We start from the raw sequence: 15,463 nt of genomic DNA, 5'->3' as shown, positions 1-15,463 counted from the left end.
ATACGGTACACAAGAGAAGTCCAGAACCATTTTTTTCATGCAATTTTTTTTTGTAAAAATACAGAATGGCCGAAAAACCTCGAATTTTCGGTTCATTTTCCAGTTTTGATCTATTTTCGCCATATCCACCCATCAGAAAGAAAATTTCGCTTTCGCCTTTTTTTGGACTATGAAATCCTGAATGAAATAAACTATATCTTACGATTGTTACCATTTAAATGTATCATTTAAAATCCATCCATCTTGTGTTCTACAACCTGAAACCAGATAGAGAGCAACATCTCATACAGATTTACAGGTGCATCTGGTAACAATGCTCCTGTATTTTGAAAAACACAGAGCTTTTAGCTTCAACCATAATCACCAACTTCATTGACCTCACATTTATATTTTTCACAATGATATAAGTTCATGTGACCATGTTCTATGAGAATTACTACCCGTAAGATGCACTTCATTTTAGTATTTCCTAGTGTAAAGGCGCGCATAAGGGCACCTCAAGGATTAAAATTTCAAACACTCATAACTTTTTACACAATAATCGGATCTCCTCGTACTACAGCTCATTCTTCTTGGCTCGTCAAGGCGGTTCAAAATCATGTCATAAGTCAAGTTCGGTAAAAATGGAAAATTTATTGTTGAGTGTACTTGAACCGGTATTAAAAATCTGTATTTAACAGCAACATAGAACTTGTAGCTATCATGGATATCCTAATTGAATATTGTTTTCCATAGGGTGCTATGGGAAATTGAGAAGGACGACTGGGAAAGCGTTTTGAGAGGACTGGACAAATCTCGAGTGAAGTTTGTGATAGCATCGGGCCTAATCGTGTCCCCGGACCAACCCTGGTTGGCATTCAATCTGTTCATGATATCCGTGTCTTTTGTAATCATGTCGTTCTTTGTTTACGTGGGCGGCATGAGCATCTACTTTGCGCGCAACGACCTTGTAGCGTTCGTAGAGATCGCACACGCCTACACGTTTGTGTGCGCATTTTGGGTGCTTCTGTTCGTGCACTACATGTTCAAAGTGCCCTTCGCTCATGAGCTTCTTCAAACCATAGATGGTGGAATATTTGAGTACAAGACAAAGTACGGCAGAGACAACGACGAGAAACTCATCAACAAAATGAGATTCTACCACTCACTTTTCCAAAAACTTTTCCATTCTGCTATAGCTACAGCTTTAGCAATCCTGTGTTTCTTGGGTCCCTTCATCATCAAGTTTTTCGGAAACGAAGACCGAAAAAAGATCAAGGAAATAAACTACAATTTCCCTGTACCGTTGTGGTTCCCCTTCAACACAGACACGGTACTTGGATTCAGTCTAGCCTACGGTATACTTTTCTTCCAAATCTCTCTGATTGCCGTCTATCTATCAGCTGCTATTCCTTTCCTGGTTTATGTAGCGTTTGAGATCAACACTCAGTACATCATTTTGAAAAATTCTATACTGAATCTTGAGCAACGGGCCTTGGAGAGATACAATGTGGCTTGCAGTGTAACAGAAACTCAGATTCAATTGCTGAGGGAAGACCCAATATTTGAAAGATGTGTGCAGGAGAGCCTGAAAGAGAATTTACTGCATCACATAGAAATTCTGAGGTAATTCGTCAAGTTGATATTAATAATCTAATGCTAAATTAAACTGCTGATCATGGTAAATGAATAGAAGTGAGATATTGGTATAAGAGTCTGTGATACACACAACTAAGTCAAACCATTTGATGGGTATGATATTAATAATAATAATTGGCCAAAGTAAACGATAATGATCCACTTAGTAAATTTACTAAAACTAATTAGGCTACCAAAGTTTCTGTAAATGAGTTATTGAATTCAAGTTCTAATGACTTTAGTCAAGTAAAGTGTCAAGTAAAAGTACAATTTTTTAATACCGTGAATTTTTGCTAAATTTGATGGATAGAATGTATGAATATAGTAGGCTACAAATAATGGTATTTGGCATATACTTACATATAGTAAGATTCAAATTTTATTGGAATAGTAGTTTTATAAATCCAAGTTTTCCGGATTATCCCAATATTAGTTCATTTTAAAATAAATCAGGTCATGATATTATTGATATTATTTGACAGATTTTTCAGTCTATATCAGGACTTATCATCAACGATTTTTGGTATCATAATAGGGGTCAGCATGGTGATACTCGCATCCTTGTCTCTCGTGCTCACAAAGGTATGATTATTTGAAATATATTTTTCTTTCACAGTAAATTGGCTCTCTAAGTTTGAAAATTGTTATATCTATTTTATTTATTTATTAATCATTTACAATCAACTTAAGGACAAAGAAACAGACTACAGTCCAAAACTTCTTTTCATCCCAATTTCATAAAATGAATTGTCCAAATAAAGGTTATGTGCGACTTTTCAATTCTTCACTAACGTCCACATTGAAACAAACAAAACACAAACACTTGAAACAATTAATTTTGAATTTAGAAAGATTAAGATCCAAATTTTCGTTTAGGTTTCTCTATTTTTTCCAAAATTATGAATACATGAGGTGACGATTGCAATGGTGCATTTTCAATGAAGAAGATTATAATTATTTTCATAAATTAGACAATCATTGATAATACCCACATCATCAGGTTTAGGGCTGGAAGCCTGTTGATTTCCCAATCTACATAAATATAAGATATAACATATCACCAATGAAAAATGCCACACAAAGTGTGAATAAAAATAGTATAAAAATTATGGAAACATAAAAACTTATCCTAAATCAAAGAAATGAAAAATAGACCCAGTTAAACTTGGAAATGAATATTTAAAAAATAATATGATTTGATGTTCTTGTATTTCAGATAGAGCTATTCTCATTTGAGACAGTGAAATTTGCATTTTTCTTTATAGTGGAGTTAGTGGTGGTGTTTGGCTATTGTCTGATGGGGACTTTTCTAACTGATGGAGTAAGTTGGCTTTCCATTAATTATCAATTTTCTGGAAAATAAATTGGAATTCAAAATTAATTTTTGAGAATTTGTCAAGTAAGTTACTTTTGACATCCAAGAGGGACACGCTCAGAAACTATTTTCCGCAGACGCTGTCACACAACAGTCTATGCCTACAATAGTGGGCTATCCAGATGAGTAAGGCTACTTCGCTCCGGTTGTGAGGCTGCTGCAGCTGAAGTTGATTTCTTTGGAGTATCTTCAAGCTCTTCCAGGAGAACTATGAGGAGAGGTCTGCATTTGTGATTTTAGTGTTCCTTTTCTTGTTGTTTGATCTTGATGTTGTTATTGTTCCTTTTTCATGGGTTTTCCACCTTGGATCTAAATCTACTCTTATTAACTGTGCTTTTTCATGTATTTTGTTTATGTATTTTTTGTATGTATTATCTGTATTATTTGTACGATAGTATCATTAGGAGTAAATTGTATGAGGCTATGGTGGAGATGAATATGCCAAGGAAGCTTGTGAGACTGGTGAAGATGACAATGAAGAAGGTGGTATGTTATGTAAGGATTGGAAGTAGCTTATCGGAGCCCTTTGAAGTGGAAAATGGTGTAAGGCAGGGGGATGCCCTTTCATGTTTGCTTTTCAACCTTGCTCTAGAAAAAGTAATCAGGGACTCGCAAATTAATACTAGAGGATCACTGTACAATAGACTGACTCAGATATTAGCGTATGCAGATGATGTGGACATCGCATGTAGATCGCCAGCAGCTATGAAGGACGCCTTCACGCGGTTGGAGGAAGCTGCAAAAAGAATCGGTCTGGTAGTAAATGAGAATAAATCCAAAGTTATGGTGGCCTCCAACTCTGGAGAAGGGCGAGAGCATGGCCAAAGCATAGAGATCCAGGGGAAAAACTTCGAAATCGTAGAAGAGTTTGTATACCTGGGATCTTCTATAAACTCCAGAAACGATTCAAGTAAAGAAGTAAGGCGAAGGGTTATGCTAGCCAATAGATGCTATTACGCGCTATCAACTCTGATGAAAAAACGTACTCTCAGTAGAAAGACTAAGCTGCTGCTATGCAGAACAATCATCATGCCTGTCTTACTGTATGGTAGTGAAACATGGGCAACTACGGTGGCGGATGAAAGAATGCTGGGCGTCTTTGGAAGAAAGATCCTGAGAAGAGCGTTTGGAGGCATACAGGAAGCAGGAGTCTGGCGTAGGAGGCATAATGACGAACTTTATAGGCTGTACCAGTATACAGATATAGCCACTGTGATGCGAGTTCGCAGGCTGAGGTGGGCAGGACACCTGGTACGAGCTGACGATGCCTACCCCCCAAAGATGACAATGGAAGGGAAAATATATGGCCGGCGAAGGAAAGGGCGACCCAGAACAAGATGGATAGACGTAGTGGATAAGGATGCAGCAGTAATTGGGGTGCGAAGATGGAAAAGTGCAGCGGTGGACAGAGATGCTTGGAGGCGGAAATTGAGGGAGGCTGTGACCCGCGCTGGGTTGTAATGCCAAATAAGAAGAAGAAGAAGATTATCTGTATTATTTGATATTCAAATATTGTAAACTAATATTGTTTGTAATTTTTTACTTGTATCTGTTTTCCTACTGTTATTTTTCTTGTAAAATTGTTGTTGTACCATTGGAAGTTTAATAAATAAATAAATCTTCAGCACTTGCTTCAAAGATTTAGTAAATTATCGTACTCAAAAAGGTAATCCTACTTTATTATCTAGCATGGATGATTATGCCCAAGAGAGGATTTTCACGAATGAAAATATTGTAAGTTAGAAAGTAGCATTATACTGAAAAATATACTGAAAGGCCTACTGATGTTGACAATTTGGATAGCGGAGAAGATATTATAAGGTATACAGGTACATATATCCAGATCTAATATCTTTCAAAATCTGTGCTTGATCATATATTTCATGATAATTTTTATAGGAATAATCTGTTTTCAGAGCTTAGAAATACCAAGTGCGTTATATAATTGCCCGTGGTATAACTTGAATGAGAATCATAGAAGGATGCTGCGAGTGTTCCAAATTAATTCCTCGATAAGTATTGAACTGAGAGGCAATGGACTGTTCTTGATTGATCTACAGTTATTTGTCCAGGTAGGTTTAGCCCTACGAAAGATTAACATCTACTTAGATTAATTAAGATTGGGATTTTTACAGAATTAGCTTCATATAGGAAATGAAAACCTGAAAATTTACGATGTCAAGAGGTCAGTTATTGGAAATTGTAGATATTTTGTAAAAACGTAAATTGTCGCTACAGTCTTCAACTTATTTGTGTGAAATATAATGTAAGTATATACATTATTAGTTGATAGATCTCCTTGTCTTATGTATCCATCCATGAAGCTGCATGGATATCTACATATCAATATCACAGTATGTGACTGGTTCAGTGAAAATATTCTCTCCATGAGTTATAATAGGACTATGCATACTCGCTCGTCCGGGCTGAGTGAGAATAGACCGACCCTTTATTAGAACACAATGGCAAATATTTTCACTGAAGCGGACACGGACTCTGCTGATACCGACATCAGTTTTATTATACAGTACCTATATGAGCAGGGATAGAATGTGAAAATAAATAGAGGCTGAGAATAATTTTTTTTTGTTAGTCTACCAGTTTGTTGTTGCCATTTAAATAATGTTGCAATAATTAAACGTTCAAGAAGTCGAAATAGAAAGTTGAATATCTTCATCATTCAAGTTACTTATTGCAGAGATATTTTCTCTAATTTGTGAATTTGAAAGCCTGAATAGCTTGAAATAATTTCTCAATGTTACTAGGATTATTGAAGAATTATATTTTACAGATAGTTCAAACGACATACTCAATATTCAATATTTTCTCATCTATGGAGACTTAAATCTGAGGAGAAATCTGTGAAAATGAAATAATAATCAAGAAATGAAGAGAGAGAGCGGACTAAAACAAGGAGAGACTAATGACATGGAGCGTAAAACATAATGATTCAGAGAGACGACTACAGAATCTTTGCGAAATTTGTATTTTTAGTACTTTTATAGATAGGCCTAATATTGATAATTCATTATATATTATGCTGATTACATTTTTCAATGCATTATTGACATTATTCACATTTCTTCATGAATTACTCTGGATTCCCTTCCCACACATTAGTGGCAGTGAAACTATAAGTATTTATTAATATAATAAGTACTTATTAATATAAGTTCTAATTAGACTATTCCCATTCAGCCCGGCCGACCGAGTAGAATAATACCATTATATATATGGAAATTATACTTCCACAGTTCACAGTCACTGTTTTGTGGAAATCTATCAGATTTTTTCAATTTCAGAGAATAGTTTCATTCTTGGGAATGCTTCCATCTCACAAATTGAATTATCTGATTTCTGGTTCTCTAGATTTAAGTTGACTTTAAAACTATCGGTAGAGTTTTTGAAAATGTCATAGATGAGTATTACCAAAAAAGAAAGCATACCGTTATTTATTTTTTTGTCAATTTACCCTCCAAAAAAATAAAAATCTGGTGTGGCGCACTCACACAACTTTCCTTGCCGTTATGAAAATTGATCACCTGACGCTAGTGTTCACGCGCATCTGAAGTCTACTATTCAAAGATCTGAGCCAGCTGGTGACAGGCCAATAACGCTGGAGACACACAAGGTCTGCTATCTCTTCATAGTGAATGATTTAATAGAATCAACAGTTGTCAAAAGTTTGCAATTGAATAATCTTACGTTCTCGAATTTCTAGCTTATTTTCAATTTTAGGTGAAAATGTTACTGAACATTAATTGTAGAGATTTTCATGCTCAATCTTTTCCACTTGAAATTTTTTGTTTAAATTGTATCTGAAGCCTAATAATTGGGAATCTAAAATCAAACTTTGCATGGATGGGGCGGAGCTCCTGAAATTTTTACATATATGGGACTTGTAGCAGTTGATAGAGCTTATCAATGACTATTTTAGGTACGGTATGAATTTGATCAAAATCTTTGTAGCCATTTTTGAGAAAATCGCGAAAGCCCCTGTTTTTGACATCATTTTCGCCATTTTAGCCGCCATCTTGAATTTCATTTGATCGAAATTGTTCTTGTCGGATCCTTATATTGTAAGGACCTTAAGTTCCAAATTTCAAGTCATTACGTTAATTGGGAAATGAGATATCGTGAACACAGACACACATACACTCATGCACACACACACAGACCAATACCCAAAAACCACCTTTTTGGACTCAGGGGATGTTGAAACGTATAGAAATTTAGAAATTGGGGCACCTATTTTAATTTTTTTCGGATAGCAAAACTATAACCTATGGTAATAGGGCAAGGAAAGTAAAAATAGCTCCTTCAAACCCTCGTGTCCCAAACTATACGATTCCCCAAACTTGTTCAACAAGTAGCCCAAAGCTTATGCCTTCACCAACAACCTACATAGTTTATCTCTCAAGTTTTGCAATTAAATGTTGAGGCTGTAGTGAGCTGTACAGCCAGCTATATCTTCTAAATAAAACTGAAATAATGCAACAAAACATTTTCTTGAATTCAATGCAATCATTTCATGGTTTTGATAAACATGTTACAGTACATCATCTTCCTGTTGTATTTAATGGCATTTTGCTTATTATTTGAAGAATATATTTTCAAATACATATAGTTCATTAACTATCTATCAGTTGCGAAATAAGAGATTAATACCAATATCAAAAAGACAATAATATTGAGTAACGATTAATCATGAAAATGTTCAATGCATTACAATCATATCATGCATTATATTTGGTAATAAATGCATTATAACTCCTGAGTAACAAAAAGGGAAAGAATATTAAGAAGAGCATTGCATAGCCAAAGAGTGCATAATATTAGGTATTTAGAATGACAACCTAGAAATACAAATACTAGGTAGTATGGTAGTAGAAAGAAAGTACCATGATAAAAATTTAACTTCGAGAAAGCGATCACTTGCGATTGTGTGATTACAAATTTTTGAACAACCTACTTAAACAATCAGGCTTTGAACTAATTGAATAAGGTGTGTACTTCAGGGATAAAGAATTTCCTAAGATATCGTGTGATAACATAGTAAAACTCAGATGAACGTCATTTTTTACTAAATATGTAACAAGTACGAGGTATGAAAAATGTAACAATTGGCAAGACTGTGAACCTTGCAGAATATTAGATCCCAATGGGTTACAACTCCTAACAGAATGCTTATAAGATAATCTGGATGAACAATTCATTTCTGAATGAGATTGTAAAGTCTTCCTCTCTATGTTAATTTCTAGAACCAAAGGACTTGGAGCAATGGTTCTTCTAAAAATTGGGTTGCAATTCCATTTTATAATAAAATTATTTTGAGAGGATTTATATTATGAATAAATTTAGAATTCATATAAAACAATCTTATGCCAAATTTTCAGTCGAATTTTCAAGTTGATGAGTCATGTAAGTATTTTTTTTCATAAGAAATTTGGAAAATATCCTTCATAATTATGAAAAATATTGAACATGATAAATGCCAACGCAAGAATATACTTCAGGAAGGAAAAGATTTGAATAACTAATATTTTCATGCCTAATCAAATTTTTTGGGTATGCAAGACAGATAATAAATAAATAAAGTTTTGACTAAAAATGACAATATTATACAAATAAGGGGCATTTGCTAATGAATTTGGAGCACTTATTAGCTTTAAGGAGTTTTAATTTAGTTTTGGAGGACTTATTATGATGAAGAGAATAATTACAATGTCAGGGTCTTCATAATGTCTATAAATTATAGTTGAAATGAAGCTTCCTGTTTAGGCTGATTTGAAATTGATTGAAAGAAATAAATTATTATTTATTGATTGTTAGTGAATCTACTTGGACTCTTTTTCCAAGACATTTATTTCTGATTTATTTCATCACGAATTACAGTTAAGTTTATTAAAAGTGGAATTAAAATGATGAAGTTTACGAAGGGAGGAGTTATAGCTGCAAAATGTGTTCTCATGCGAGTATCACAGATAGGCGCTACATGAATGAGAAATAAAAATAAAAGTATAGGCCTATATATTATGCAAAATAATATTATGAACAGTGAAAACTGATCACTCTTCCACATCATATTTAATTTTTTCTATAGAGATAATTCTTGATCAAATTGGTGTTTTTCTTTAGTAGAAACTTAATAAATTAATAATTTTTCCCAGGATTTTGTGGCAAATAGCAAAAGATGACTGGCTGAGGGTGAAGAGAGGACTTGAAAAATCAGGAGTGAAGTTTGTGATAGGATCCGGCTTACTCGTGTCACCAGAACAACCATGGCTAGCTTTCAACCTACTCATGATGTCACTAGCGTTCATATTTATGTCATTTTTCGTCTATGTTGGCGGAGTGAGCATGTACTATGCACAGAGTGATCTAACTACTTTTGTCGAAATAGCACACGCCTACACTTTTGTCCTAGCGTTTTGGGTCTTGCTCACGGTTCATTACGTTTTAAAAATGCCTGTACTACACGAGTTGCTACAAGTCGTTGATGCTGATATATTTGAGTACAGTAACGAGTGTTGTAAGGAGGAGGAAGAGAAGATTAAAAAGCAAAATAGATTCTACCACACACTTTTCCAGACCGTTATGAATTCAGCTATAGTTGTAGCTATAATTATTTTGTGTATTCTCGCGCCTACTATGATAAAATTATTGGAAGACGAGAATCGAAAGAAAATCGAAGAAATCAACTACAACTTTCCAGTTCCATTGTGGTTTCCTTTCAGAACCGATACCCTGCTGGGATTTAGTATTGCCTATTGTTCTATATTGATCGAAGTTTTTCTAGTAGCTATTTATCTGGCAGCCGCGATACCTTTCCTCGTCTATGCTGCTTTTGAGGTCAACACTCAGTACAGAATATTGAAGAATTCCATACTAAATTTGGAACGTCGCGCCTTGGAGAAATATAATTGTCTTACACGGGTATCACAGGCTCAGATAGAAATGCTGAGAGATGATTCATTCTTCGAAAGATGCGTTCAAGAGTGCATGAGGGAGAATATACAACACCACATTGAAATCCTAAAGTGAGTAGTTTCATGCAGAATAATTAATTACCTATTTAAATCCATTTCCAGAATTGTTTATCATATCATATGAATGGCCACAAGGCAAATTTAGCTTAAAGCTTTTAGGACTTGGCTAATGTGTGAGAAAAATAAAATTTCATATTTTTTTACATAATGTTTCTTCTGTTGAGAGAAGAGAAACCCAATCATGGGTACTTCCAGGTTGGTAGTTTCAGCTTGTAAGGAAACTTTTAAAAAGAAAACATTTTCATACTTTAACAATTATAGGCTTATAGGCCTACCCTGTTCTTATTTGAATTCCATGTGCTTCATTCAATACTTACACGAAATTAATAATTGATATTCGGATACTTTTCATTGTTACTTTCAACTGTTATGTATAATTGTAATGAATATGGTATTATAGTTGAAAACTTGTTTCAAGCTTCCCCATTTTAAAGTCTCAGCATAGTATAAATTTGAGATAATGTTTTTCTATAATAAAACAAAATAAATCTTATAGCACCCTTTATTTAAAAAAAAAAACTTTAAAATAGTTGAACAACTAGTTTCGGTTTACACCATATTCAGGTTATAAAATAAAATAAATATTATATAAATTTTATTCTATATTATAGCCTAACCTGAAGATGGTGTAAACCGAAACTAGTTGTTCAACTATTTTAAAGTTTTTTAAAAATAAAGGGTGCTATAAGATTTATTTTGTTTTATTATAGAAAAACATTACCTCAAATTTATACTATGCTGAATTTAAAACTAGCCCATGTCAATAGGTGTTTTTCTATAATATTCGTTCTATGATCGTTGAATTTAATGTTTATGAATCGTATCTTGTGGTTAATTTCATTTTCAGGTTTTTCAGTCTCTATCAGGATTTATCGTCAACCATCTTTGGTGTGATTATAGGCGTAAGCATGATGATCCTCGCATCCCTATCACTAGTGCTCACAAAGGTGTGGTTAAAATTCCAGTAGGTCTATATTCTATTATGGTTTAAATTGTGAACGATTTGTTTTGGTATTAATGAGAAAATCCCAGGCATGATTTATCAGTTTAAACTCACATAACTGCTTGGAAGTAATATAACAGGATAATTTTTGAACGATAATCCAAATCGAATTCTGCTGTCTTTATTTATTTCCATCTATATAGCAGGATGAATAATTTCTCATAATAATCTATTATTCTTCTATTAGTCTGAAAATGAAACCTTTAATTATATTTTCCTACATTTACCTTGAAAAGTGACCATTCCTGCACTGATTACAGAACACAAAGAATCACTTTTTCGCTCTAGTGCGCAAAGTATTACTTTGCGTACTCTTAATACTTTGCATATCATCTTGCAGCCATCCCAATCAGCTGTTGACATTGTTGGCGTGTATTTTGAATACGAATTTGTTATATCTATTTTTTCTGATTTTCAAATAAATAAAAATGAGAACTCATTAAATATTATACATTTTGAATATTATTAATTATTCATTATTTCAAATAATATTTTTTTCATTTATAAATTATTGATTGGTTGAAAAAATTATTTAGAAATTAAGATTTACGCAAAATTATTCAAATTAATTGGATTAATTTAATTTTAAATTTCAATAAATTATTGATTATTAATTTTAAATTGGATTATCAAGTTAAAAATAAATTAAAGTTGTTATTAATAACAAAATTATACAGACAAACATTTGATGGATTTCAGCCATCATTTCACCCATAATCAACCACTTTTCATATTCAATGGTGACTAAAGGAAAAATTTAATGTGAAATACGTGCGCAAAGTTCCTCTGCTGCACTCAAGAAACCATTCCGCCCTCGCCTACGGTTCGTGCGTAAACGTTTCTTTCGGTGCAGCAAACTATTCCATAATCACAACAATATAATTTTTATTGGTATTCAACTATTTACATGTTTCAAGAAATTACTAGACATAATAATTCATAATATTATTTTTATCCATAACGATTCCATATCTCATTCACAGACGGAGCTACTATCATTTGAAACATTAAAGTTTGCATTCTTCTTTTTTGTGGAGCTTTTGGTCGTATTTGGTTATTGCTTAATGGGAACGTTTCTTACTGATAGCGTGAGTAGTTACTATTGTAGTAGTAAGTAAATAGTAGTAGTAGTAAAAGTACAGTTATTACTGTAGTACAGTAGTTGATAGTGATACAATTTATTTTTGTCCTAACAATCTTGATTAGACGATAATAATAAATCCCTAATCAGTCTCAACTGCAGTATTGATGATATCGCAATTAATTCTATCGAAGATACGCCATTATATTTAAAGCATTTCATGATTCAATACTTGAACAAAAGAACAGAGCAATCGAGATTATAATATACATTACTAGCGCCAGCTAAACCTAGCTATATAATACTAAATATATGGTACTATAGTACTATACAGATAATCTACCGCATTAGTTTATAGGTACCGTACAGCAGTACGGTAGTAATAAGGCCAAATCTACTACTGAAACTTTTGAGAAATCTACAGATTAAGTGAAAAGTCCGAGAAAGGCTTAATATCTCATAAAGAAAGGTAATTTGACGGTGGGTGTGATTGGGGATCCTACTCGAATTAAAAATACTACTTTACTATGACTTTAATAATCTGGTCCGCCATTTCGAATGCAACTTTATTTTTTTTAATAGGATGGTGGTCATGCGATACATGCTTTCGATACAGAATTTCAAGGAAAAAAGAGTGGCGAAAACCGCATATCGATATCTCAAAACGTTTAGAAGATATTCACATTATTAATCATTACCATGCAAATCAGAATTGAAATACATAAGAGGTATTGATTAATAATGCTAATATCTTCTAACCGGTTTGAGATATCGATGTGCGGTTTTCACCATTCATTTTTTTTTGAAATTCCGTATCGAAATCATGTATCGCATGACGACCTTCCTATTTAAAAAAAATAAAGTTGCATTCAAAATGGCGGATCCAAGATGGCGGACCAGATTTCTAAAATCATAGTAGAGTAGTATTTTCAATTTGAGTAGGATTCCCAATCACACCCACCTTGGAATCACATTTTTTTATAAGATACTAAGCCATTCTCGGACTTTTTCCTCTCCTTTCTGCTTTGAATAGTATTGAATAATAATGTGAATATATTCTAAACGGTTTGAGATATCGACATGCGGCTTTCGCCATTCTTTTTTCCTTGAAATTTCGTATTGAAATCATGTATCGCATGACCACCTTCCCATTTAAAAAAATAAAGTTTAGTAAAGTAGTATTTTCAATTCAAATAGGATCCCCAATCACACACACCGTCACATTACCTTTGTGTATGAGATATTAAGCCGTTTTCGGACTTTTCACCCAATTTATATATTATTCTTGCATTTTTGTTCTATAATACAATAATTTTATGTTTTTGAAAACAGACTTAAATCATCACCAATGCCTAGAAAGTTATTAATTTTATTTTTCAGAGTCTAGAGATTCCAAGTGCCCTGTACAACTGTCATTGGTATTACCTGAATGAAAAACATAGGAGAATGTTGAGAATATTCCAAATAAATTCCTCAATAAGTATTGAACTGAGAGGCAATGGACTTTTCTTGATAGATCTTCAGTTATTTGTCCAGGTAAGAATGTTTTTCTACAAATAATCGTTTTATTGAAGTTGATGCCATTGGTCAACGTCTATGGTTTTTAATAAAGGCAGTCAATCAATCTATGCTAGTATTATCGAATTTCTCAATCAATGGAAAAATTCAGAGCTTCTAAAGATACTTATTGTGTAAGCTTCTCTTGAAATAGTATTTCAGAAAGGATTAATAATTTTATAAAGGATTAATAACTAGGTACCAGAACGATTGTTTTTTATTTGAAAGGTAAGAATTCCATATCTTGATGAATTGTTATTTTTCAAACAACATATTATTGTTGATTTTCAGATTGTTCAGACAACATATTCAATTTTTAATATTTTCACGTCCATGGAGAGCTAACTTCAAGCAGAAAGGAGAGATACTAAGGCTAACATGTGGCTAATATATTTGAAAATTCAGACGGATTGGTTCTACTCATAATCAACTTTTAATGATCAAGCTTCTTATATTATGTGGTGCTCAGGAAGTGCAAGCTTTTTTCCAACGTCATCCTGTGGAAGAGACTGAAATTTAGATCTAAAAATATCCTATTTCATACGAATATGATATTCATGAATATAAATTATCATAAGAAAATACTATAAAAAGATTTTCTTAGTTTTTGATATTCCAATTTATTTATTTCACTTATCTCTTTCATCTCACATGTATTTAATCCTGTTTCCTGATAACAGTTTCAGAAGTGTTTCATATAGTTTCTACAGTTTCATAGAACTGATGATCTGTCAATAATTCAACTGGAAATGTTTCTATTTATTCACAAAATCAATTTCCTACAAATATTTTAAGCCTAGCTGATGAATGATAATAGAAACCTTTTCATTTATGATGATTTCATTAATGGAGAGAATAGATGATAAGTATGATGAGTTTAATTAAAAAAAAAACATTGTTAAAATAAAATGTTAAGCTCAAAATTCAACTGAAGATGACAAATCGAAATTCAGGGTTTTGTAAAAATATAACATAATTATTTCGTTTTTATTTCATCATGAAGAAATTCTACATCTCTGGATTCAGTCAGTAGATATTTTTTAGTCTAGGCAATGAATGCTCAAAAAAGGGTATAGAAGGAAAAGTTTGGAAGACTATTTTTGACCCCGCAGTTCTGTTTAGGGTAGTAAGGAGGTGAACATATCAAAAGTCCCCACCACTGCCCACTGTGATAAGGGAAGGAGGTGGTTCAAAGGTACAATCTCTTGGATTTATTGCATAGGGCCTATTACTCGAAAACTATGCATCTTACGGACATAACTATTCCATACGAAATTGAAGCTTACATAATTTCCTACAATATTCAATCCACAACTTTTTAAATACATTATATATTTTCGATCTTGAATGTGTGACATTTTTGAAAAAACCACACGTTTGCCTCCAATGTTTTGCTATATTATAATTTTTTTTAAATCGATGGGAAAATCAATGCTGATTGAGAGCTTATAGAGCATAATATTCTTTTCCTACAGTTATCTTGAAAAGCGGCCATTGCTGCACTGATTACAGAACGCAAAGAATCACTTTTCCGCTCTAGTGCGGGAAAAATTTTTCTGCACTCCAGATTTGCAACATGGCAACGCAAAATACTTAGTAGGTTATATGGAGCAACAGTGCAGCAAAATCAAAATGAAGTTGGTAACAGTGACTGCTGTGGCTGCTATAGTGAGCAGAGGTGCAACGAAGCACAACGAGCTAATTATTATTCATTATATATTATAACCAAGGACAACGAGGACTTTAGGATTTTAGGATTAAGGTTTTTATCAATAATAAAA

At 33.1% G+C, this 15,463-nt stretch overlaps 2 protein-coding genes across 2 annotated transcripts; both read left to right on the top strand.

Moving 5' to 3' along the window:
- Window positions 1-218: 218 nt before the first annotated feature.
- LOC120353354 lies at window positions 219-5,909 on the top strand. Its single transcript, XM_039436672.1, has 6 exons — window positions 219-307; window positions 736-1,605; window positions 2,100-2,199; window positions 2,834-2,938; window positions 4,909-5,064; window positions 5,784-5,909. Exons 1-6 carry the CDS (start codon window positions 219-221, stop codon window positions 5,835-5,837), a joined length of 1,374 nt encoding a protein of 457 aa, XP_039292606.1. The 3' UTR covers window positions 5,838-5,909.
- Window positions 5,910-9,949: 4,040 nt separating this feature from the next.
- Window positions 9,950-14,222, top strand: LOC120353353 (odorant receptor coreceptor-like). The gene is made up of 5 exons (XM_039436671.1): window positions 9,950-10,032; window positions 10,889-10,988; window positions 12,028-12,132; window positions 13,506-13,661; window positions 13,974-14,222. The coding sequence occupies exons 1-5, from the start codon at window positions 9,950-9,952 to the stop codon at window positions 14,025-14,027; spliced, it is 498 nt and encodes a 165-aa protein (XP_039292605.1). The 3' UTR covers window positions 14,028-14,222.
- The last annotated feature ends 1,241 nt before the right edge of the window (window positions 14,223-15,463 follow it).

The sequence above is a fragment of the Nilaparvata lugens genome, chromosome 10 (assembly GCF_014356525.2).
Source record: "Nilaparvata lugens isolate BPH chromosome 10, ASM1435652v1, whole genome shotgun sequence".
NCBI classification, from domain to species: Eukaryota; Metazoa; Arthropoda; class Insecta; order Hemiptera; family Delphacidae; genus Nilaparvata; species Nilaparvata lugens.
Note: the sequence above shows the minus strand (reverse complement) of the source record. Positions and strands in the feature narration are given on the sequence as shown.

Coding starts and splice junctions, on each gene's coding strand:
- LOC120353354 (XM_039436672.1), top strand. CDS start 219: ATGTATCATTTAAAATCCATCCATCTTGTGTTCTACAACCTGAAACCA. Junction 2,200..2,833: donor TGTCTCTCGTGCTCACAAAG/GTATGATTATTT, acceptor CTTGTATTTCAG/ATAGAGCTATTCTCATTTGA. Junction 5,065..5,783: donor ATCTACAGTTATTTGTCCAG/GTAGGTTTAGCC, acceptor TATATTTTACAG/ATAGTTCAAACGACATACTC.
- LOC120353353 (XM_039436671.1), top strand. CDS start 9,950: ATGCTGAGAGATGATTCATTCTTCGAAAGATGCGTTCAAGAGTGCATG. Junction 10,989..12,027: donor TATCACTAGTGCTCACAAAG/GTGTGGTTAAAA, acceptor TCTCATTCACAG/ACGGAGCTACTATCATTTGA. Junction 12,133..13,505: donor GAACGTTTCTTACTGATAGC/GTGAGTAGTTAC, acceptor TTTATTTTTCAG/AGTCTAGAGATTCCAAGTGC.